At 37.7% G+C, this 23,623-nt stretch overlaps 1 protein-coding gene across 1 annotated transcript in view; it reads left to right on the top strand.

Annotated features, from left to right (window-relative positions):
- The window catches only part of Nbeal1 (neurobeachin like 1), a 162,706-nt gene that overhangs the window by 20,086 nt on the left and 118,997 nt on the right, over window positions 1-23,623 (top strand). The window contains exons 6-9 of the mRNA XM_021162943.2: window positions 98-225; window positions 6,016-6,098; window positions 16,422-16,507; window positions 22,382-22,688. Coding sequence (XP_021018602.1) covers window positions 98-225; window positions 6,016-6,098; window positions 16,422-16,507; window positions 22,382-22,688 — 604 coding nt within the window. The remainder of the gene's footprint in view (window positions 1-97; window positions 226-6,015; window positions 6,099-16,421; window positions 16,508-22,381; window positions 22,689-23,623) is intronic.

Here is a 23,623-nt window from a genome sequence, read left to right on the forward strand (position 1 = left end):
GACTCAAAGGGAAAGTTAGGCTTATGTTAATAAAAATGACTTAAGTAAGCTGATTAATGAAGCATGTCTTTAATTTTATGTTTAATTTTATTTTCAGTTAAAAAGCAAAAAAAAGGAGAAGGAAATGGCTGATCAGACATCTATTGAAGAATTTGTGATCCATGCACTGGCATTCTGTGAAAGCTTGTATGATCCGTATAGAAATTGGAGACATAGAATTTCAGGGTATGTCTTATAAATGATAATACTGAGATTGAATCTTACTATGTAGCCTTGGCTGGTCTGGAACTTGATATATAGAGCAGGTTGGAGAGAACCAGCAACCTCTGGAGTGCTGAGACTCTCTATAGGCATGCACCACCAGTTTGCCCATAGTGTTTAAACTGAGTGTTGGTCTGAGAAGATGGCTCAGTGAGCTCTTCAGGGGTACAGCACTTGCCACATATGCATGAGGACCTGTGTTTAGAGCCCTAGAACTTATGTAAAAGCTGGATATGAGAGCAGAAATGTCTATAATCATAATGTTCTTATGTAGAAATGAAAATGGAGACAGGAAGACCTGGGAGAGTCACAGACGAGCTAACCTGGCACACAGAGTGAAAACCAACAGAGATCCTATCTCAAAATTCAAAAGCCAAAATCAATGCCCAAGTTTGTCCTTTGACCTTTATGCACACTGTGTGTGCCTTCGTTCCCGCATGCTTGACACATACATCATACATACATTATAAATTAACAAAACAGAACCTTGCATGCCATAAATTTGTGAGTTTTTAGATTCTTCTGTATGTGACTCTTAAAAGAGTATTTCTCTACATGAAAGCAATATGGAATGATACATAGAAGACCACATATGGAATGTTGGGGAGATGACTCAGTAAAATGCGACTTATGCAAGCATAAGAACTTTAGTTTGGTCTCCGGAATACACATAAAAAGGTTAGGTTCAGCAGAGTGTGCTTATAAATCCAGCACTGGGGAGGTGGGAACAGGTTACTCCCTGGAGATGGTAGCCACTGTTAGCTTATTCAGCGTCTTTCGCAGACACTACTCTACTTTAATTTATATTTTGAGGCAGAGTCTTCCTTTGTATCCTTTTCTAGTTTGGAGCTGCTTCATAGATACTGACCTTAGAGATGAAGAGGCATGCACCACCTTTTTTTTTTTTTTTGAGACAAGTTCTTACTGTCTGGCCAGCAAGCTCTAGGGATCTTCATGTGCCCTCTTTTCCACTGCTAGGGTTGCAGGCACAGTATGGCAGTTTACTTTTGTGTATGAATCTGGGTGCACATGTGGAGGTTACAGGACAACTTGTTTCTCCCCACTGTGTGTGGTGATTGCACTCAGATCCTCCTACTTCACAGCAAGCACATTATCTGCTGAGCCGTCTCCCCAGGCCCTGTACTTGCACTTTGAATAGCTACTGTAACACGATGTTGAAGAGTTTATAACAGAACATTTATCCAGACTGAGAGCTCACCTCATATATTCCATATAATCCATTTTATTAACAGAATATATCCTGGCACTTGAGAGGGCAGAGGCAGGAGGATGGGAAGTTCATGCTCATTTTCAGCTACGTAGTTGAGGCCATCTTGTCCAGATACATGCTAGGATTAAAGGCATCCGCTCCTACTGCCCGGCTGGGATGGGGTTGAGGGAAACCATGATGGAGGAGCTTGAGGTAGATAGTCACACTGGGTCTGTAGTCAGGAAACGGGGGGGGGGGGGCAGGGAGGGGAGAGAGAGTGAGAGTGAGTGTTCTAGTGCGAGGCCCACTCTCCCTTTTCTTCAATCTGGCAGTTAAGGTAGGTCTTTCATCTGAACCCAATCTAGAAAACCTCTTACAAGCTTGCCCAGAAATTTGAGTTCACAACCAGTGTAAACCTTCAGCAATGTGTACTCTAGTCATTTAACAGAGGAGTCGTGTCCTTATACCTTTTAAAATTACATTTAAAAAGTTTATGTGTATGGGGGCTTTACTTGCACAGATGTCTACATACTACATGCAGTGCTTGCAGAGGCCGGAGGAGGGCATTGGAGCCCCTGAACTGGAGTTGTAGAAAGTTGTGAGCCATGATTTGGGTGCTGGGAATTGAGCGCTAGTTGGAAGAGCAGCATGTGTTATTTATTGCTAAGGCATCACTTTAACCCTTCATTTGTTTTTTAACTTTGTATTTTGAGTAAGTTAAAGTTCTCCAGAGAAACAGCATCAATGGACATTAAGATATATGTCTATAGGGATTTTATTTATTTATTTATTTTTTAAACTCTGTTTAGTTTTGTCAGAGAAAACCTTTCCTGGCTTACTTCTCACCAGTCTGTTCTGGCATGCTAATGATACCAGAATCACCTGTGTCAGTGAGGGCCAGTGTGTACTCTCAGTATTCTGCAAATGTTTCTTCATGCTGTACCCAGTTCAGTATCACTGCCACTGTAGCGATGGACACCAGTTTTGGCCTACATGCATGCTATTGTATTTTAGAGTTCCTCCAAGCTGGGTAGTTGGGGAGGATAACTAATTTAATTTTGTACTGCCTGACTACCTTTAGAGTCTGCTCGTACTCAGCATGCACTTTCCACTTCTCATGACAAGTTGGATCTAGAGTTGACTGACTCCTGAGAGTTTTTCATATTCGGGGCTCCCATCTTCCTGCCTTAAGTGTGGGACAGACAGCCCTCCAACCAGCCACCAAATGGCCAGAGAGCAAGAAAGCATTTAATTTTCTTTTTTTTCCTTATATTCAGAGTCCAGAATTTGTTTATTTATTTTATGTATATGAGTACAGCCACACACTAGAACAGGGCATTGGACCCCATTACAGATGGTTGTGAGCCACCATGTGGTTGCTGGGAATTGAACTCAGGACTTCTGGAAAAGCAGTTGGTGCTCTTAACCGCTGAGCCACCTCACCAGCTGGCATTTAATTTTCATATAACACTAGATCACATAGCAGGGAACCTGGCAAGTCCAAGTCTGCTATGTGGGTGAGCAGGCTTGAGATAGATCAGAGTGAACCTGGAGAACAGCTTCTGAGTGAAGAGTGACAGGCAGATGCTTGGGAAAGCCAGACCTGCAGATGAAACCCCAAGCCAGAGAAATTTCTGATGGTGAGGATTTTATTTGTTTGTTTGTTTGTTTTTTTGTTTTTGTCTTCTGTCACTCATCTCATGAAGAAAATATGCTTCACTCATTCAGAGTTCACAAATTTACCAATTAATCTCATCTAAAAACATCTTCCAGGTTAATGAAATTACTCCCATTGTGTCAAGACATTTTGTCTAAGTAGTAGTGAGAAGGTCCTAAATAGGTACTGTGCCTGTGTATTAAGCTTTAATATCTCTCTCTCTCTCTTTTTTCTTTTTTTTTTATGAGACAGGGTTTCTCTGTGTAGCCCTGGCTGTCCTGGAACTCACTCTGTAGACCAGGCTGGCCTCGAACTCAGAAATCTTCCTGCCTCTGCCTCCCAAGTGCTGGGATAAAAGGCATGCGCCACCACATCCGGCAATCTCTCTCTTTTTCTAGGGTTAACTTATTTGAGTTTTCCTGTCATAAAGATTTTTGCATTGCTCAGGATAGACTAAATTATCTGTACTATCAAATAAAGGCCTTAGAATAACAAAGGCGTATTTCTTGTTCATGCCATCTGTCTTATATTTAAGGAAAAAATTTAAAATTTATTTTTATCATGTGTGAGTATGCATGCCTTCAGGAGTAAGAGGCTTTGGATCCTCTGGGTCTAGAGTGCCAATGGTTGTGAACGTACAGACATGGTTATTAGAAATTGAACTCCAGACCGCAGTATAGTATTACATGCTCTTAATTGCTGCAGCATCTCTTCATACCATTCCTTATTTCTCAAAAAAAATTTTCCCATTTGTCTTTTGTGTATGGATAGAAACCCCTATTAATCCTGGTCAGTCAAGTGCACGGGATAGCCAGCATCTTATGGTACTTACCATGAAAAAGCAGAAAGAAAATGGTGAAACTCTTACACTAGCAATTTAAATCTACTTTTTTCTTTTTTTTTTTTTTTTTTTTGGTTATGCTACACAGCATATCATTTTCATTCTGAATTTACTGTGTGCCAAAACTGATGATGTGTACCCATCTACCACAAAGGTTCTATGTTTAGCTCTGCCACGAGAATACAAGGACTGTTGTAATAGCAGTAATTTGCAAGCAGTGCCATGACGGCTTCTTGCCTTTGTGCCTCTCAAGACTTTAAGGATGCAGAAGGGCACATAACTCTTCGTCATGTGCAAATTTATCATTTCAGTTCCCAAGGACGCCATTTTCCTCTTTTTTCATTTGTACACTAGAGCTTCGGTGAGGAAAATTGTGTCTCTGTCCCACTTGTGCTGTCCCCCTTTCCACCTGTTGCACTCAGCAGTGAAGAGCTAAGGCAGTGTGCTCAGTTGAAACAGTGGTGCTGATTCTTCTCCTTATAGTCACCAAAGTGGATAAAGAACTCAGTCTGAACATGACAGAAGCTTTTAAAGAAACCCTTAAGAAACCCGAGCAAAATGAATTTAAATGTGGTAAAAGGAGAGAAGATATATAAAATGGTAGTTCTGACAACAAACTAAAGCAAATTGAGTAAAGAGGTTTGTTAAAAACACCCACAATCTTTGAAATCTTGAACAAAGAGAAATTTTGAATAGCATTGATGTCTGTCATATAGTATATAGTACTTGATGGAAGATGTGCGTATGTAAGGTGGCCACAGAGAGAAGAGGGCATACACTAAATTGTAACAGTAAATAATTTTAATAATGTTTTACCAGGAATTATGCCCAAAGCTGTCTTTATATTCTGTTTAATATGCCAAAAAAATCCTTCAGTAATAGAGCTGTTTTAGTGGCAGATGGCAAAATAAGGGATTCAGATGTCAGTTTCTTTGAACATAGTAATTAGGCTATGATTGGTTTAGTCCAAAGCTAATTGTGAGAAAGCACCAAGCAAAATCCCCCCAAAAGAACTTTTCTATTAGGAGAGAGACTGTGTATGTATATACCTGTAGCCTATAGATGTGCATAATTTATAGGTAGTTTCATATATTTTCCATGTATGTTGTCTTTAATAATATTGAATATAATTTTCAGGACATGATAAAAGTTCCTGTTTATTTTATCTTTTTACTATTCCATTAATTGAAAGTATTATTGCTTTTAATAAGCTTTATTCTTCAATATTTTAATCACCATGGCTGTCTAAGCAACTTTATTTTGTGTTGAACTGAAATGTTCTCAGTAAAAGCATGTACACTTTGTATTAGCCTTGTTAAAGTTTATAGAAAAATATTCATGAAAAGTCCTGGAATTTTCATTTAAAAGGTAATCCCATCCCACACTGGATCTGCATCCTTAAAGTGAGGGGACTTAAAGATCTAGACCCGTTATAGCTGAATAAAGCCTCAGTAAGACACAGGTCAGTCGCTAGCTTCTGAGGTCTCCAGGTAAAACTGCCATAGTCTTAGTTGTCGCTTTGCCAGGACCACTGTGCACATTATTCTGAAGATTTAAATCTAAATTCTGGCTTGTTTTTAAATACCTAAATATTTGGAGACTTTACTTGGCTATCACAATATAGAATAAAGAACATTCTGGGGCTGGAGAGATAACTTAGAAGTTAAGAGCACTGACTGCTGTTCCAGAAGTCCAGAGTTTAATTCCCAGCCACCACAAGGTGGTTCACAACCATCTGTAATGGGATCCAATGCCCTCTTGTGGCATGCAGGCATATGTGCAGGCAGAACACTGTATACAGAATAAAAAAAAACTTAATTTATGAGATCAAAAATAGAGATTTTTTAAAAAAACAATTCTCTAGTTGGTTAGTACTTAAGTTAATGTTTTAACTCATTTTTGAACATTGCACTAGGCCTGAGGATGTTTTTGTTCAATATATAAACCAAAATTAGAATGTTGAATTTGTTTATAATTGTCTTTTAAATTGTGCCATCTTTAGTTACTCATGTTGTAATTTGTTACTGACTTCTTTTCTAATGACAGACGAATCCTTAGTTCTGTGGAAAAGAGCAGACAGAAATACAAACCGGCTTCTCTCACAGTGGAGTTTGTTCCTTTCTTTTATCGTAAGTAATATTCTAATTCATTTTACTTTGATTTTGATCAACTCTGATTAGTGTTTTTTTTCCTTACTCTGATTCTGACCTTAATTTAGTGTGTGAATTTATAAGATAAAGGCTGCTAAAGAACAAAACCACTGGGTTAGTTAAGTTTGGTTGGGATTATGGTTCTCAGTTTGATTAGTTTTCTCCATGCTTTCTATTTAAGAGCTGATCTGTTTTGGTGAGCTGAGCATTTTAAAGAGTGCATATTTTAGAACTCACAAGTTTTACTAAAAACAGAAAACTGGGCTAGAGATAACCTAAGAACACATATTTCTCATGCACAAAAACCTGCCATTTGATCATTAGAACAAGAAAACGAACTAGTTTGCACCCAAACCATTAAGAGACTGACTACTGTATATACGCATGGCTGTTTATATGTTATGGTTCTCTGTTACTTTTGTTTTTATACTGAGCAAGGTTTCATATCTCCTAGCTGACCTCAAACTTGCTGTAGCTGAGAATGACTTGAACTTCTGATTCTCTGATCTCTTCCTGAGTGCTCGCACTACAGGCATATTCTACCATCTTTGGCTGGATTTTACTCTTAAAAAATGATTGTGCTGGGGACTAGAGAGATGGCTCAGTAGTTAAGAGAAGTTGTTGCTTTGTTGAAGACCTTGGTTCATTCTCAGTACTCCCATGGCATTCATAACTGCCTGTAATTCCAGTTCCAGATGATCTGACACCATTTCCTGGCCTTCATAGGGTCTACATACATATGCTTCACATACTTACATGTAGGTAAACACTCATACACAAAAATAAAGATGAATAAGTCTGAAAAAAATGTGCTAGGCTAAAAAGGTAATTCAGTTGGTAGACTGCTTGCCTATCATGTATTAGATTCATTTCCCATAACTACAGTAATGGGGCATGGTGATCCAAGCACTAGGCAGGTAGAGGCAGGAAGATCAGGTCATCTTTGGCTTTATAGCAATTTGAGGCCAACCTGGGATACAAAGGACCTTGTCTTAAAAAAGAAAAATTATGGCATCTTTCAAGAATATAGAAAAAATTACAAAATATAAAAGGAGCACTTTGTTTCTTGAGTATATTGCTTATTGGAACATGTAAAACCTTTACATTTGCCACATCGCTTCAATGTGTACTTTCCGTCCCCAGTGCCCTAAGTAAGACAGAAATAGCTTTGCTTGCTCAGTGAAGACAGCTATAGTACACACCCTATATCACCACGTTATCGGTTGACTTTACCCTAGATAATCAAATGCATATATTTATAATAAGCTATGCTTGGAATTGGCCTCACTTTAAAGATACAGGACAGTTAGATCAATGGGATAGAATTGAAGACCCAGAATTGAACCCACACACCTATGGTCACTTGGTCTTCAACAAGGGAGCTAAAACCATCCAGTGGAAAGAAGACAGCATCTTCAAACAAATGGTGTTGGGTCAATTGGCGGTTAACATGTAGAAGTATGCGAATTGATCCATTCCTATCTCCTTGTACTAAGGTCAAGTTTAAGTGGATCAAGGAACTCCACATAAAACCAGAGACACTGAAACTTATAGAGGAGAAAGTGGGGGAAAGACTTGAAGATAAGGGCACAAGGGAAAAATTCCTGAACAGAACAGCAATGGCTTGTGCTGTAAGATCGAGAATCGACAAATGGGACCTCATAAAATTGCAAAGCTTCTGTAAGGCAAAAGATACTGTCAATAAGACAAAAAGGCCACCAACAGATTGGGAAAGGATCTTTACCAATCCTAAATCAGATAGGGAACTAATATCCAATATATATAAAGACTCAAGAAGATGGACTCTAGAAAATCAAATAACCCTATTAAAAAATGGGGTACAGAGCTAAACAGAGAACTTTCAACCGAGGAATACCAAATGGCTGAGAAGCACCAAGGGAAGTGCAAATCAAAACAACCCTGAGATTCCACGTCACACCAGTCAGAATGGCTAAGATAAAAAATTCAGGTGACAGCAGAGGCTGGTGAGGATGTGGAGAAAGAGGAACACTCCTCCATTGCTGATGGAATTGCAAGCTTGTACAACCACTCTGGAAATCAGTTCCTCAGAAAATTGGACATAGTACTACCGGAGGATCCAGCAATACCTCTCCTGGGTATATACCCAGAAGATGCTCCAACTTGTAATAAGGACACCTGCTCCACTATGTTCATAGCAGCCTTATTTATAATAGCCAGAAGCTGGAAAGAACCCAGATGTATTTAAAAAAAAAAATAAAGATACAGGACAGGAAACACAAAAGCCAGTGCAGTAGTATGGTAATTCTCTTTAGCTGAATTCTTTATAGCTGCCTAAGGGTTGTTCTTTAAGTCTGTCATATGAAGTTTTGAGGCCAAAATGGGATGAGTTCCAACCAGGTTTAAAAGTACAGTATCCTTTAGAAGTCTTAGATCTTTGTGTATACAAATTATGTACATATTTTGATAATGCAAATTATCATTATTATTAAATTATGTACATATTTTGATAATGCACGAGCACAGGCACTCCTACCACCTTGCCTGTGTGGGGGGTCATAGAATAATTTCTTGGTTCTCTCTATCTACCATATAGTTCTTGAGACAGACTGAGACTGTCATGTTTGGCAACAAGTGCCTAGTTTGGTTGTAGTATGCTTTGGTTGCTATAACAGAATCCTGGAGACTGTGATGTAAGCTCTGAAGTTTATTTTCTCATAGTTTTGGAGCCACAACTGTGTAAGATCAAGGTCCTAGCAGGATTTGGTTTTTGGCTCCTCCGTGTTGTATTCTCAGATATTAGAAAGACTGATAGCTCTTTTCACAAGAACAGCAATTTTGTTGTATCAGGCACCTTTCTCATCTTATCTAACTGTAATCACCTCTTCATAAGCCCTGGCTCCAGTATAGTTAAGCTCCAGTATAGCTACAATGTAAATTGTAGGTGTGTGACTTAAGACAATTGGTATTTGAGTTTGGGAGGAAGAGTTCAGTCTGTACTATTTCATTCCTACCCCCTTCCCTCCAGATCCACACACACAAATATGTTTATCACATACAAAATATGTTTGTTCATTCTATCCTGGCAGTCCAAAACATCATAACACATTCCAATATTGACTCTCAGTAGTCTACAATTCAAAATCTCCTCTAATTGTTTCTTAATCAGATATGAGCAAAACTCAGGTGCAGTCACAGCAAGGAAACATCCCTCTTCAGTTGTGAACCTGTGATAGACACTTCCAAAGCACGCTGGTGAGGCAGGCATGGGATGTAGAAGAAAGGGTGACATGTTGCAAGCTTTCATAAAACCTGTAAAGAGAACACATTCCATTAGACTTGTAGATTAAAAGTAATCTTTATTTTAGTAATTTGCACTTCCATTAGGGAGGTAGTGCTGTGTCTTCCAGCTCTATAAGGCATCCTGTTTGTTTGTTTATTTAGTTACAATTATTGTATGTAACTGTGCATGATGCGTGTGGACACACATGCTGCATTATGCATGTGGAAGTCAGATGAATTTGTGGAGTTAAGTTTTTTCCTTCGACTTTTAAGTAGTTCCAGATTAGGAGTCAGGTTAGTAGCTTTGCACAGAAGAGACTCTACTGGCTGAGCTGTGTTGCGGGCTTTTAAAAGAAAATCATATAGGGATTTGCTCTTTCTACTTTCTCTGAGTTACTGCCCATGTGCTTGTCTTTGTGAGCACAGTCCTGCTTTGAGTAGGTTATCTTGATCCACTGAAACTGTGGTAAGGTCCTCTAAAATTGAAGAAATCTAACAGTATACCTTTGTTCTTTCTTATTTTCTCTTGTTCTCTTTAGTTGAAAATGGTAATATCTTTACTGTTATAATTCCATCCTTATCTTGACCTGAGCTGAAATGGCTAATTAAGTCAATATTATGTAGTCAGTGGAATCTTGGCCTGGATTTCTTATATCCTGGACTCCTTATATCACCAGTTCTTGTGATCTCTGTCAAGAATGGAGGTGAGAGGCTCAATATAGTATAGAAGATATGGGAATTTTATTGTAGAGTGGGATTCATTCTCAATGAGTGAGTGGATAATGGCCAAAGAGGCCTGTTGAGCTGATCTATATTCTAGGAAGGCTGTATACTGTTCTCTAAATTCTGAAACAAGTAGATTTTCCTGAGGGATTGTAAAGTGGTTGATGGACTTGTTTAGATTGTTCCATTTAGGAGGGAGCCATGGTATGCCCATTCTCTTTAATATTAGAGTTTCTCCTTCTACATAAAAATCTTTAAAAAATTTAGAGCTTTTGAAGCCCGCTTTACTTATCTATTAATGTTCTTTTAGGCACTCCACGATGCATTTGGGTCCAGAGATAAGAATCAAATCTCATTCTTCTTATTAGCAATTAAATTTTTGGCTATTTGAGACGTTTGTTTAATAGAGTTCTAACCTCAGTGTCTTCTAAGTCTGTTAATACCTAGTTAGTTGTCTTAATACCTCCCCCAACAGCCACCCCCTCACACACACATACCAAGAGTTGAGTTCCTAAAGTCATTTAGGAGTGTAACATTGGGCTAATCTTTCTGCTTTGGATTGAAGTTGGATATAAAAGTGTTTAAGGTCTCTTCTTTTAGTGACTTTCAGGCCTCAGAGGAGAATCAAGGGGATCCAGAAAGGACTTAGACTTGCAGGATTATTTGAGGTGGGTTGAATGTAAATAAGAGGAAAAAAAAATCAAAACAGTAGTTAAAAAAACCACACAAGACTTAATCTGTTAAGATTACAGTAGATATGACTTATTTCCTCCTTGGAAAATCTAGAGATCCACTTCCAAAGTTATTCACCGAATGAAAAAAAAAAAAGAAAGAAAGAAGGGAAGCAAGATAAAAAATGAAAAGGAAAGAATATGACTGCTCCAAAGTACGGTGGAGGAGAAGGTTTATTGTAGGTAAAAGGGCGAGCATAGCCAGAGATATCTGGAAGGGTCCAGAGTGATCATGGCCAGTCTGAGCCAGCACATGAGGGGAGTTGGGGGAGGGGCAAGGCGAATGCTAGGAGGAGAGTAAAGGGTAGACAAAGAGGACCAGCATAGCCAAAATGGACGGATTATATAGGGAAGAAACTTCTGGCCTGGAGAAGTTTAGGGTAGGGGGCAGGGTGGGAGAGCCTGATGGCCAGGTCTGCTTTGATATGTCAAATAGATACCCCAGCCAGTCAGTTCCTTGGTTTGAGACAAAGTTCACCACAAGAGAGTGTGTGTCCAACATAGATTGTGCCTATGGTTTGATTTTTTTCATTAAAAAGAATTTTTAAAAAATCATTTATTTGTCTGTTTGTGTTGAGTGTGCCACAGTTTGCTTGTGTGGAGCTCAGAGGACAGTTTGCAGGAGTTGGTTCTCTCTAACATGTGGGTCCTCAGATCAGGCTCAGGTTGTTTGTCTTGGTGGCAAACACCTTTTAAGCTATCATTCATCTCTGGATCTTGAACCTACTTTTGTAATGTGGTATAGATGAGGTAGTAACCAAGCACATACATAAAATAGTCAACCTTAATAGAAAGTACAAGTGCCTCTTGTTGGGTGATGACGGTGTTTAAAGCAATGCTTTTGTACAGTTGCTTAAAAAAAAATCATTTGTAATTTAGAATTAAGAGAAATTCCCTGAGCTATAAATTTATAAATGATTCTCCTTCCCAAGTAGTCCACTGACATCCACATCTGTGCCGTAACAAACATGTGCCCCTACCCTCCATCCCTGGTAAATACATAATTGGAAAGAGAAGGAAGGAAGGAAGGAAGGAAGGAAGGAAGGAAGGAAGGAAGGAAAGAAAAGGAAGGAAAGGAGGGAGGGAGGGAGGGAGGGAGGGAGGGAAGGAAAAAGCAAACGAACCAGTAAATTGTTGGCCCTAAGGCTTCTCCATGTAAATTCATATGAACGCTGTTTTCCGCATTGAAAAGCAGTTTAGGCAGCCTCCATATCCCTTAAGCAGTCTCTGTAACCTGTGATTTTTATAACCTTGTTGGAATGTGTTGGTTAGACTAGGCTTCCTCTTCAAGCAGCAGATCTACATATAGAAAAGGGCATTGATAAGTCACCTCTGAAGGGGTTAGGACAAAAACTATCTAAAGTAGGAGGAGGGCTATTGATAATCTTGCCCTTCAGATAAGCTGAGTATACTGGCATAATGTTTTAAAAATAACTTTACAGTTTGATTAAAATGTCCCACGGTTTTAGAAGAATAAGGTCTCTAATTGTCATAAAGATAGCTTCAAATTCCCAGAGATTTGGGTATAGACTGAGTGATTTGGGAAGCAAATGAAGGCACATTACTATTTTAAGAGCTCTTGAGAAGCCAAATGGAAGAATATTTTTCAGAAAGAGGGCTTCAGATTCTTTAGTGGCCCTTTCAGGTTGAGTGGCAAGGCCCCTGTTTGTCCTGGGCAAGGATCACCAAGATCCAGTAAGGGATAGTCCGTTGCCTGTTTGGCTGCTGCATCTCCTCTGCTGCTTTCCTAAGGTTTCTTTCTGACTTATTAGATAGCCCTTTAATGGGCTGCTGTTATTTCAGCCAGCAGCTATATTGTAATGAATCTGAAATCCATAATTGATGAAACTATTTTTAGCAGTAGGGTAAATTCTTTCAGAGGGCAGTGTGTGTATGCATTACCATGTCAGTCAGTATACAAAGTTGCCATTTGCCCTGGTGAAGTAAGAGCTCAAATTAAGCCTGCTCTTATAACCAGTTATGCTGATTTCTGGGTGCTGGTTTATTCTTCATTCCTCACACAGGAACTTGTGTCAGTGAACCATATTAAATCTGTGAACTTTGAGTAAGGTAAACCATACTTGGGAAGGAAATGAAGTAGAGGAGTTGAGGTGGTAACATAAAAGAAGAATATCTAAAACACTGGGAGATTTCAGTTTTAGTAGAAAGCTTGTTTGCTGTAAAGTATAAGGAGGCAGTGGATAAAATCCAAGGGTGTTTTCTATTAAGAGAAACAGCTACTATTTTTGTTGTTTTCTTTTGTTTGTTTTTGTTTGTTTGGTTCTTGGAACCATAGTATCTCTACAAAGTTCTGGCTGTCCTAGAACTGAGTATATCAGGTTGGCCTCGAACTCACAGACTCTATCTGCATCTGCCTCCTAAGTGCTGGGATTAGAGGCTACAGCTACTATTCTGATGTATCCTGTCAACTCTTGGGTAACTGAGCCAATTTTGATAAATATCCTACAAGCAGATAGATAGCTTTGACTTAGGGCATAGTTGAGAACTCCAGGGTTATGCCCTGCTATTTGGTAACACACAATTTAAAAGGTCTGCCAGGTTGGGATAACCCCCAAAGACCAAGCACTGACTGAGGAAAGCTTTTACTTTAGCATAAGACTTCTCTTGTTCTTATTCCCATGAAGGAGAACTTGGTTGCTTCCTTTTAGTGATTCATTTAGATGCTTATCTAAAAGGCCATACATAGAAACCCAAAGTCTATAGTAGCCAGTTAGTTTCCCAAAGGCCCTAAGGTGTTTTCTAGTGGTAGGATTTAAGAAGGATCTGAATGGCTTTGATTGGATCAGTTCGTTGAGTCATATGACTCTCAGATATGATACTTGCATATATTCCGTGACCCAGGAAATTGAAAGGCCGTGTTAGATGATTTAGGGTCTCAAATGATTCCAATTTGTTGACAATATCCAAAACCTTATAGATAGAAGCTAGTGGAACATAGTAGGCCCTTTTCTGTCCACCAGGCCAATCAAGGTGTTGAATTGTCTGTTTCAATATCATACACTGTCTTCAAAACTTGTTTCATTTGATGTTTATTGACTTCGACTTCGAAATAGAAGTCATATTACCTTGCTTTTTTGTTTTTTGTTGATTTTTTTTTTTAATGGTTGACTTAGTTGGAGGATATTTGTAAGGGCGAAGTGACCATACTTATTTGTTCTGGAACATCTCTGAAGACATTGAGGTTGACTTGGGGAGGGATGTATGCTTTGAATAATCAAAAGAAGGTGACTTGTGGAGCTTTTTGTGTGCGACTTTCAAAATCGCCGTCTTTTTCATAGCCTTTGGATAGGACAGAGATTTTTCTTTTCCACTTTTGGTACAATATCCATATAAGAGGTTTTCAGATAACTTTATTTTTATAATAATAGTTTGAAAACATAGTCTTTTTGTTTGTTTGTTTTGTTCTTGTTTTTTGCTATCAAAATGTTCATCCCTACCTGAAATAATATTTGTTGTATGTTTTGCCAGACATTAATACTAGTCTTAGCATACTTTAAAAATTTTTTTAAAAATCTCTGTTTTTATATGTTGCACATAGCTGCATGCATGTGACATCAGAGGAAGGTAGTTGGTCTACCTGTGAATCCTGATGTTGAATTTAGGCTACCAGGCTTGGCAGCAGTTGACTTTGCCTGCTGATTCATCTCATTGCCTTTCCTAAAGAACTTTAGATTAGACAATATTTGGTATGTATGTTTTATATCCTTTATACTATTTCTTTTTTTAGGTTTTTTTCCCTGTGGTTGAATGAAACACTTACCTTATGTCATAATGTAAGATTTTAAGACAGTTCTGCTTACCCATCTTTGTAGGGTTTTTTGCCTTATTGTGGAATTTTATATTACTTTGTTAGGATTGTTACTCAGACACAAACCAAGTGCTCCATGTATTTTTGGAGCATTTTGTATAATTTTCTCTATTCCAGTATTCCATTTTGCAGATTTCAGTTGCCTTTACTTATATTTATTTCTGGTCCCTAAACTGGTCTTTTGTACCATTCTCTGCAGTAATTATGAAAGTATCCCTAAAAACAAATCTGAAGTGATCCTTGAGTTCAACATGTTTGACGCCTTCTATACATGACCGTTTTCTGACCTGATTTCTGGGACCTATTTTGTCCATTTTATACTGTTTAAAACAGGAAAGCATGTGTATGACAGTTATTCCAACATAGTTGTAATGGCTTCATTTTTTTAATTACAGTTTTCTGTTAGAACATTTTATAGCTCTGTTTGGCAGTGTTGTGTATGAAGTTGGATATTTGTCATTCTGTTGTGTAAGAATGTAGTAAAGGCAAACAGCATTTATTACAGGATGGTAAAAAGAAAGGGCAGACAAGGGATGGGCAGATGGCTCAGTCACTAAAGTACTTGCTGTGCAAACATGAGGACCTACACCATAGCACATGCCTGTAATTCCAGTGTTCCAGGACATCACTTACATGTACATGAACTTATTAACACCTCTCCCAGAATCGGAGTGGAACAACAGTTTGTCAGTAGAGAACTGGGTAATGCAAACTGGGGATAGAGATCAAGGAAGCCTGGTTAAAGAAATGCTCATCATGATTTAATTTTGTGCTTTGGTGAATAAGATGAATAAGGTAAATTATCTGTTAAATTATGGTAATATCCATAATAAATTAAAAAACTACAAGCATGTTCAGGAGAGTCAACTTTCTATATCTCTGAGTTCCACATTTGCAGATATACCTGTAGCTTGAAATCATGTAGTGGGAAAGAAATTGCATCTGTACATGCCCAGACTTTTTCTTGTTTTCCCCTCCTAAACAGTGCAGGGTTACAGTTACTTACATACTTTTTACATCATTTTAGATAGCCTCCATAATCTAGGACGGTTTAACATATATGGGAGGATTGGTATAGGCTCCAAGCAAATTCTGCATCATTTTACTCAGGGGCTTGAATACCCATGGCTGTTTGTATTCTGAGGTGAGGCTCCTGGACCCAATGAGTCCTGAATTCCTGAGAAAGACTGTATATTATATAGCTCATTTTTCTTTAAAAAATAATTTTTTAGGGTGGAGAATGTTGTAAGTTGAGGACCAGATCAAAGGGAAACTTTTCTTAATTGTTTGTTTTTCTTTGACATGTAGCATTTAAAAATAGCGAAAAGTTTTATTATGCTAAAGCACATATAAGTGCTAGAAGTGTAGAAATTGATCCTTGGAGTTGATTTAGTAAATCTTTTTATTTAACTCTTCCATTTTGTAATTCACTAAAGTAAGGGTCAGTTGCTAAAACAAAAAGAAGTGAATTTAATTTAGGACAGGGGTAAGTTCTTGTTCTGTCACTTAGTAACTATGTTACTTTAGATGAGATAATAACTATAGTAGCTCATTCATGATGGGACAAGATGTCCTTATATGGATTACTATGGGAATTAAATGAAACATGACAAATGTTTGTCAGACTTTCTTTTCAACAGATTTTAGCCTTTTCACATATAGGTCTTTATGTGTCAATTTTCAAGCATTCCTTAGACATGAATTGTGTTCTGAAATAGAAATCTTATTTATTTGTTTATTTGTGTATTATATTCACAGAATGTTTTCAGGAAAGTGAACATCTCAAGGAAAGTCTTAAGTGTTGCTTATTGCATCTCTTTGGAGCCATTGTAGCCGGTGGGCAGGTGAGGACAGCGTTGAAGTTAATGTATAGTAGTTAATAGCATCAAAGTCTCTCCATGGATTTACTTAATGTAGTCTGTGTCTTTATAACTCCGTGCTTCATAGAACTTTTAAATTTACATTTTGTTTGAAACTAAACTTCTTAAAATCTTCATTAAAAACTTAAGTAACATTAGCACTGACAGTATTACTGGATGAATAAATTGGACAAATTTTGGTAATTTAAGTTTGTATTTCTTTTGGATTTTAGTTACTAGTTATTATTTTAAAGTATAGAGGAAATCAGCCTTATAGGCGTGAAGAAATAAAATTCTAGCCAGCTTGATTTTCAGTTATAAATTAGTCACTCTGTTGCCTATTTGCAATTATTAAATATATTTATATAACTATTTATGCATGTTCCAGCAATCCTAACTAATTTCATTGTTTACAAAATTGAATTTCTAGTTTTTCTGTGTTTGGTGTCTTAAAAAGTAGGTTTCTTGGTGGCACACGCCTTTAATCCTAGCACTTGGGAGGCAGAAGCCAGCCTGGTCTACACAGTGAGTTCCAGGACAGCCAGGACTATACAGAGAAACCCTGTCTCAAAAAACAAAAACAAAAAACCAAAACAACAACAACAACAAAAAAGTATGTTTCTGGCAAGCTGAGTACAACCACTAGTTGCCAACAGGCTAATGATAATTCAGAGAGAACATTGTATACACTTTCTTAAACCATGTAGTTTAAGAAATTCTCTACCCGTTATGTACACTTTGTGTTCGATACCCCTTTTGGAATTTGATAAAGCCCCTTATTAGAATTTCTTAAATGTCTAAAGTAAAATACATATCATAAAAGACAAAATAATTTGAAATTTGCTGAAATGTTAAGAAAACAAATTTATGACATTGTGTGTGTGTGTTTTGTTTTGTTTTGTTTTGTTTTGTTTTGTTTTGTTTTGTTTTGACACAGGGTTTCTCTAACAGCCCTGACTGTCTTGAAGCTCAATTTGTAGACCAGGTTGACCTCAAACTCACAGAGATCCACCTGCCTCTGCCTTCTGAGTGCTAGGATTAAAGGGGTGAGCCATTGTGCCTGGCACTTATGTGTGTGTGTTTTTATGTGGTCCTGAGATTGAATTTATGGCCCCACACATGATATAGACAGATACTCATGCTATTGAGCTATACTCCAGCTCTATACTCCACTATAACTTTTCCTAATGTGTAAAACAACAGGGTACAGCAGTGAGTAAGGCATGTGCTACAAAGCCTTAGTTAAAGCTGTGCAGGAAGTTGACAGGAGGAGTCCTTGAGCCTAGGAGTTTGAAAGAACAGGATATCTGACCTAGGAAGGGCCAACATTTGATAGGCTGTGCAAGATCTTGTTATATCATAATAGCTATAATAATAGGATAGTACATAGAATTTTTATTCATGACAGAATGGCAAGTATTGCTTACATTGCTGTGTTTTGTTATTTACATTTAAATTTGAATGAAATACTAAATTTCAAATAGTCTACTAGAAATAAAGAAATATGTTTTTATTCAAGTTTATAGATTCTTTGAATTCCTGCCTTCCCCCTTTTCTTTCTTCTCTTCTTTCTTCTTTTTCTTTTCTAAAACTTTCTTGTTGTTGTTCTTTTGAGACAGAATTTCTTCTGTGTAGCACCCCTGACTGTCCTGTGTAGCACCCAGACTGGCTCTGTAGACCAGGCTGGTCTGGAACTCATAGAGATCTGACTGTCTCTGCATCTCCAGTGCTGGGTTTAAAGGTGTGTGCCACTGTCTTAGTTAGGGTTTTACTACTGTGATCAGAATCCATGACCAAGGAAATTCTTGTAAGATTTAATTGGGGCTGGCTTATAGGTTCAGAGGTTCAGTCCATTATCATCAAGGCAGGAGCATCCAGGCAGGCATGGGGCTGGAGGAGCTTGAGAGTTCCACTTCTTGTTCTGAAGGCAGCTAGCAGAAGACTGGCTTCCAGGCAGCTAGGACAAGCATATTAAAGCCCATGCCCACAGTGACACACCTACTCTCCTAATAGTGGCATTCCCTGGGCCAAGCATATACAAACTGTCACAGCCACCATGTCTGGATTCCCCTTCTTTTCTTTCTCTGTCTTCCTGTTTTGAAATAGTAGTCTTTTATTTTACATGGAACATTCTTGTACATATAGCAAATTACATGTTTAGATTATAATTCTATTTAAAAACCTAGAATTCTTGAAACTCTTTAATTTCATTTAAATACAAAACTTCATTGATATTGTGCATATTACCTGATCACTTTGGAGGCATCTTGGAGATGATATTTAGATTTTCTACAATTGAGAGCTCTCACAAAGGCTCTTTTTTTATGCCAGTAAGAACTTTTTGTTACATAGCAACAGGCATTCCTTGTCTTCCAGCAGGTGATGAGAAGTCCTTATAATCCACCAGGAAGCCCAAGTAGGGACACTGGATACTGTGTTCCAGTTTATTGTTTTGTTTGGAGACCTAAGAGGCTACTGTTTTATTCTTAAGTAAATGCGTAAACTGATAATTTGATATATTTATGTGTAATCCCTCCCCTTTTTTTCTCTAAGATTGTATTTTGAGATGGGATTTAACTATGTAACCCTATGCTGGCCTTGAACATAGGATCCTCCTGCCTCTCATGAAGGCTGGGATTACAGACACGTTCTTTTGTGCCAGGGTGACTGATTCCTTTTAATTAATGTATCTAATGTATCTAGGTATATTCAAGTGTGTTTTCTAGTATGTAAATCCAGTCCAAGATTGGGTTTCCTACTGATGAAATTCTCTCCCCGTGTTTTCTATTCTTGTTTGTATATATATTATACTATTCTTTTAATGATCTTCACATCCAGTTCATATTCATACCTATCACTTTTAGATAGTTGCTAAAATTTCTTTCTCTGGTTTATTCATTCTGTCCCCTTTTTAGAATCCAGTGTATCTATTTGACTTCCCGGTTGTATTTGTGCACTTCTCTTGATCCTAATGGAAGGTAGCAGTCTTCCTATAATATAGGAAATATAGAACAGTTGTCTATATTTAACTTTCTGTTGTGTTTGTTTGTTCCTTTGTTTGTTTTCTTCTTCCAAGACCGATTTCTTTGTGTAGCCGTGGCTGTCCTAGAACTAGCTTTGTAGACTAGGCTAGCCTCAAACTCACAGAGGTCTGCCTGCCTCTGCTTCTCAAAATGCTGGGATTAAAGGCGTGGGACACCACCAGCTGCCTTACTTCTGCTTTACGTCTGCCTTATCACTTTGCTGTATTAACTGATTTACTTCTTTTGGATTGTTATCTCACAATTTTCATAACCTTTTTTCAGCATTGTGTACAGGAATTGACAGATATACATGAAAAAATAAGAATGGTATTGCCATTAACTAAGGGAGAACCTATTTGAATCTCTTTCACCTTTGAGTACTTAGAGACATATTCTTGTTAGAACTCATGAATTATGAGGCTCAAAGATAATTCTGTGATGAACACTTACTATGAAAAATAAAAGATACCAGAGATTCAATGTATTGTTTTATGTACAAAAACTTCTCAGAATCTTTGTGATCAGTAAGTCAGCTTAACTTAGTGGAAACAGAAGGTTGCTTCCTGGGTGTTAGGTCAGGGTAAGGCAATCTTAGTTGACTTTCAAGTCAACTTGATGATATCAAAAATGATGATAAAAAAATTTTATGATTTTCTACCATAAAAGAAAGAATTCTAATGACAGGTGTTTCCCAAAGCACTGTGCTGGAATTTCCCATTGACATATTTGCCTTTTAGCTCTGTGGCTACACATAAGAGAACCTGCCATGTTTGTTAAGAGTAAGGACATGGGTTGACCTAGCTTTGAATCTTGTGTCCATTCCACAGAGGTCAAGCTCAGAAAACTTATTTGTCTTTTGATTTACTTGTTTATAATATGGAAACAGTGACATTCACAGAGTAGTTATCAGGACTAAAGGACACATAATCAAAGTAAAACAATGGACAAAGTGGCCCTATTTATAAAAACTAAGGGAGTTAGAATTGTATTCAATTTTTGATTTGCTGTATAATAGTAAAACTATACAAGTTTAATTTAGTTTCTTTTATCTTTGGAAAAAAGCCCTGCAGTTGTGGAATTATAGGTGTCGCTTAGTGAGACCGTGCATACAGCATGTGGCAGCCCTGGGTTCAGTCCCTAGCACTTGGGGTGGAAAGAAAGAAAGTAAAAAGGTAGTCAATGGCTTGGAGGTAAGGTGGTGGATCTAGGCTCTGCAGGGACTCTTGATTCCTTCTGAATGTCAGTTTGTGAGTAGCTGCTAGAGTTTTGACCATAGTGTTATCATTTGGAACACAAAATTGGGATCATGAAGGAGAACTAAGAAATAGGCTATCATTCTCATTTCTTCTTTCCCCCTCCCTCATCCTCCCCTCTTTAAAGACAAGTCTCACTGTATAGCCTTGGCTGGCTTGGAACTCATTTATAGATTGGGCTAGCCTCGAAACCATGGAAATTTGTGTGAGATGTGTACCACTGCTTCTGGTCAGTCCTTCTGTGTGTACTTTACCAAACCCCCATCATTGTGACTGTGAAAGGTACAGTCATGTCTAGGTGATAAAACTCAATTCCTGGGCCTTCTTATCAGCAGGTGTAGTAGTAGGCAATATGATCTTTATTCTTGGTAGCCGTGTATCCAGGAAAACATCACGAATTCTAGTCAAGATTTTAGGGGAGATTGAATACTGAGTGTGACATCAGTACTTTTCTCCTATATTATTATTTATTGCTTACTATTGGTATTAATGAGATCAAAGTTACCTACAGACTATTGCACAATTATGTTTGTTAATTAGATATGTTTTTCTCCTGCATGACTGTACAGTAAACCTAGGGATTCACATTCTATGAATCCCTAGACATTGTACTGTATACACCAACTCTGAACCCCTTTTTTCCCACAATTGAATTTTGAGGTCTCACTAAATCAGCTGCACTAGCCCTGAACTCACTTTGTAGCCCACACAAGAATTGAACATTTTAGTCCTCTTTCCTTCAGAAAATAGCAGGGATTATAGGCCTGTACTATCAGGCCTGGCTTCATTATATTTCAACAACAACTATTTGCTTAATATAAAGAGTTTCAAAAATGTTTGTAGAATCAGTTAGTTTTATATAACTAACTTATTTTTATGAAATGGGTTTACCTGTAAATAGCAAAACCTAAAAAGTTTAGTGAAATTGATTTTTTTTTTTCAAGACAGGGTTTCTTTGTTTATCCCTGTCTGTCCTGGAACTCATTCTGTAGACCAGGATGACCTCTGCCTCCTGAGTGCTGGGATTAAAGGTGTGCACCACCATGCCTGGCTGAAATTGATGTTTTAAAATTTTTGGTTAAGAAATTTAAATGCAGGCAGTGGATACAGAAACTGAGAACTGTTCGTGGGCTAAGTAAGATCCTTTGAGTATCCTGTTTTTACCCTTTGTTCTCTGTCTATTCTTTAATTCTTGGGTTTTATGTTTTCTAATGTAAAGGTGGCTCCAAGCATTGGGTTTGCTCTCCAGGCTCAGGGTGGATGGGGAGAAAAGAAAGAGAAAGAATGAAAGACCCCCATTTCATTTTTTTTTTCTAAAAATAGCCTTGTCATGATCTTTGTCCTCTGTTTCTGAGTAGAACTATCTCAACATGTTACTTTTAGCTGCAAAGGATGGAAATGAATTTCAGATTAGTAGTGAGCCAAGTAAGACTTAGATATGGGTAACATTTGCATTGTCTATTGAGAATATCTGTTATCAATTAATAACTATATTTAAAAGAAGTTACTTGTAGGTGTACTAAGTTTTTTATTGTAAATATATAAAACCTTAGTTTTATCTTTTATTGTTTTTAATGTTTCAGAGGAATGCTTTGCAAGCAATTTCTCCAGCCACCATGGAAGTTCTTATGCGAGTTTTGTCTGATTGTGATTCATGGGAAGAAGGAGATCCTGAGGAAGTGGGTAGAAAGAGAGAACTAACTCTGAAATGCCTTACACAAGTGGTGCATATCCTTCTTACTAGCAGCTCTGACCAGCGTCAGGTGGAGACCAGTACCATCCTGGAGAACTATTTTAAGTTGCTTAATTCTGATCACTCAGCTTTGCCTAAGCAGGGGAGGTCCAGGCGGTGGGAAAGCCAGTTCATAGCTCTGCAGATTAAGATGCTCAGTAAGTATTCAGTGAAGTTTTTCCTCAGTTTATATTTGCTTTCTTATTCAGTTTCTTTTGAAATACAGGTCTATTGTATTAACAGTGTTGACTTTTTAGTTCAGGTAATGAATATGTAGATTTTTGACTTCCAAATAATTAGTATGAAATTGATTTGGTTAGATTTTTACTTTATCAAGGAAAAACTTGTTTATATTCTTTTTTGAAGTCTAATCCATTAAAATGTCTCTGCTAAAACAGAATCAGTTATGACTAAAATTGTCAGGAAGGTTTGAGAAGGTACCATTTGTAGTTTTTAATATGATGAAGTTAACTTGGTAAATGCCTCTAACATTTCTGTTCTTTAGAGGTCCCCTGTGTCTTTTCTTTTTCTTCTTCTTTTCCTCCTCCTCCTCCTTCTTCTTCATCCTCATCATCTCTGTGCAAGAATATCTCGTTTCTATGCTTTGCTAACTCTCTAGCCAGTTTAAATGATTCCTTTTTTTAAAAAATAAAACATTTTATTTATTTAATTATTTTATATATATGATGAGTACACTATAGCTGTCTTCAGATATTCCAGAAGAGGTCACCAGATCTCATTACAGATGGTTGTGAGCCACCATTTGGTTGCTGGGAATTGAACTTGGGACCTCTGGAAGAGCAGTCAGTGCTCTTAACTTCTGAGGCATCTCTCCAATCCCCATGATTCCCTTTTTTTTTCCCCTTCAAAATGATTGACTTTTGTTTTGGTTATAGTGTATTAGTGTAGCACATACTTCCCATCAATTGGTTTAATCAACAATAGATGATGCCCACTCATTCTTCCCTTCTAAAGGATGAATGTATAGAGATTAGCTATGCAGTAAATTTCCCAAGGTCTTTCAGTTCATATTGAACAGAACTAGCACGGAAAGGCGAAGCCTCCTGACTGTAGTCAGCTTTGTGATCCTGAA

Source organism: Mus caroli, chromosome 1, assembly GCF_900094665.2.
Source record: "Mus caroli chromosome 1, CAROLI_EIJ_v1.1, whole genome shotgun sequence".
NCBI classification, from domain to species: Eukaryota; Metazoa; Chordata; class Mammalia; order Rodentia; family Muridae; genus Mus; species Mus caroli.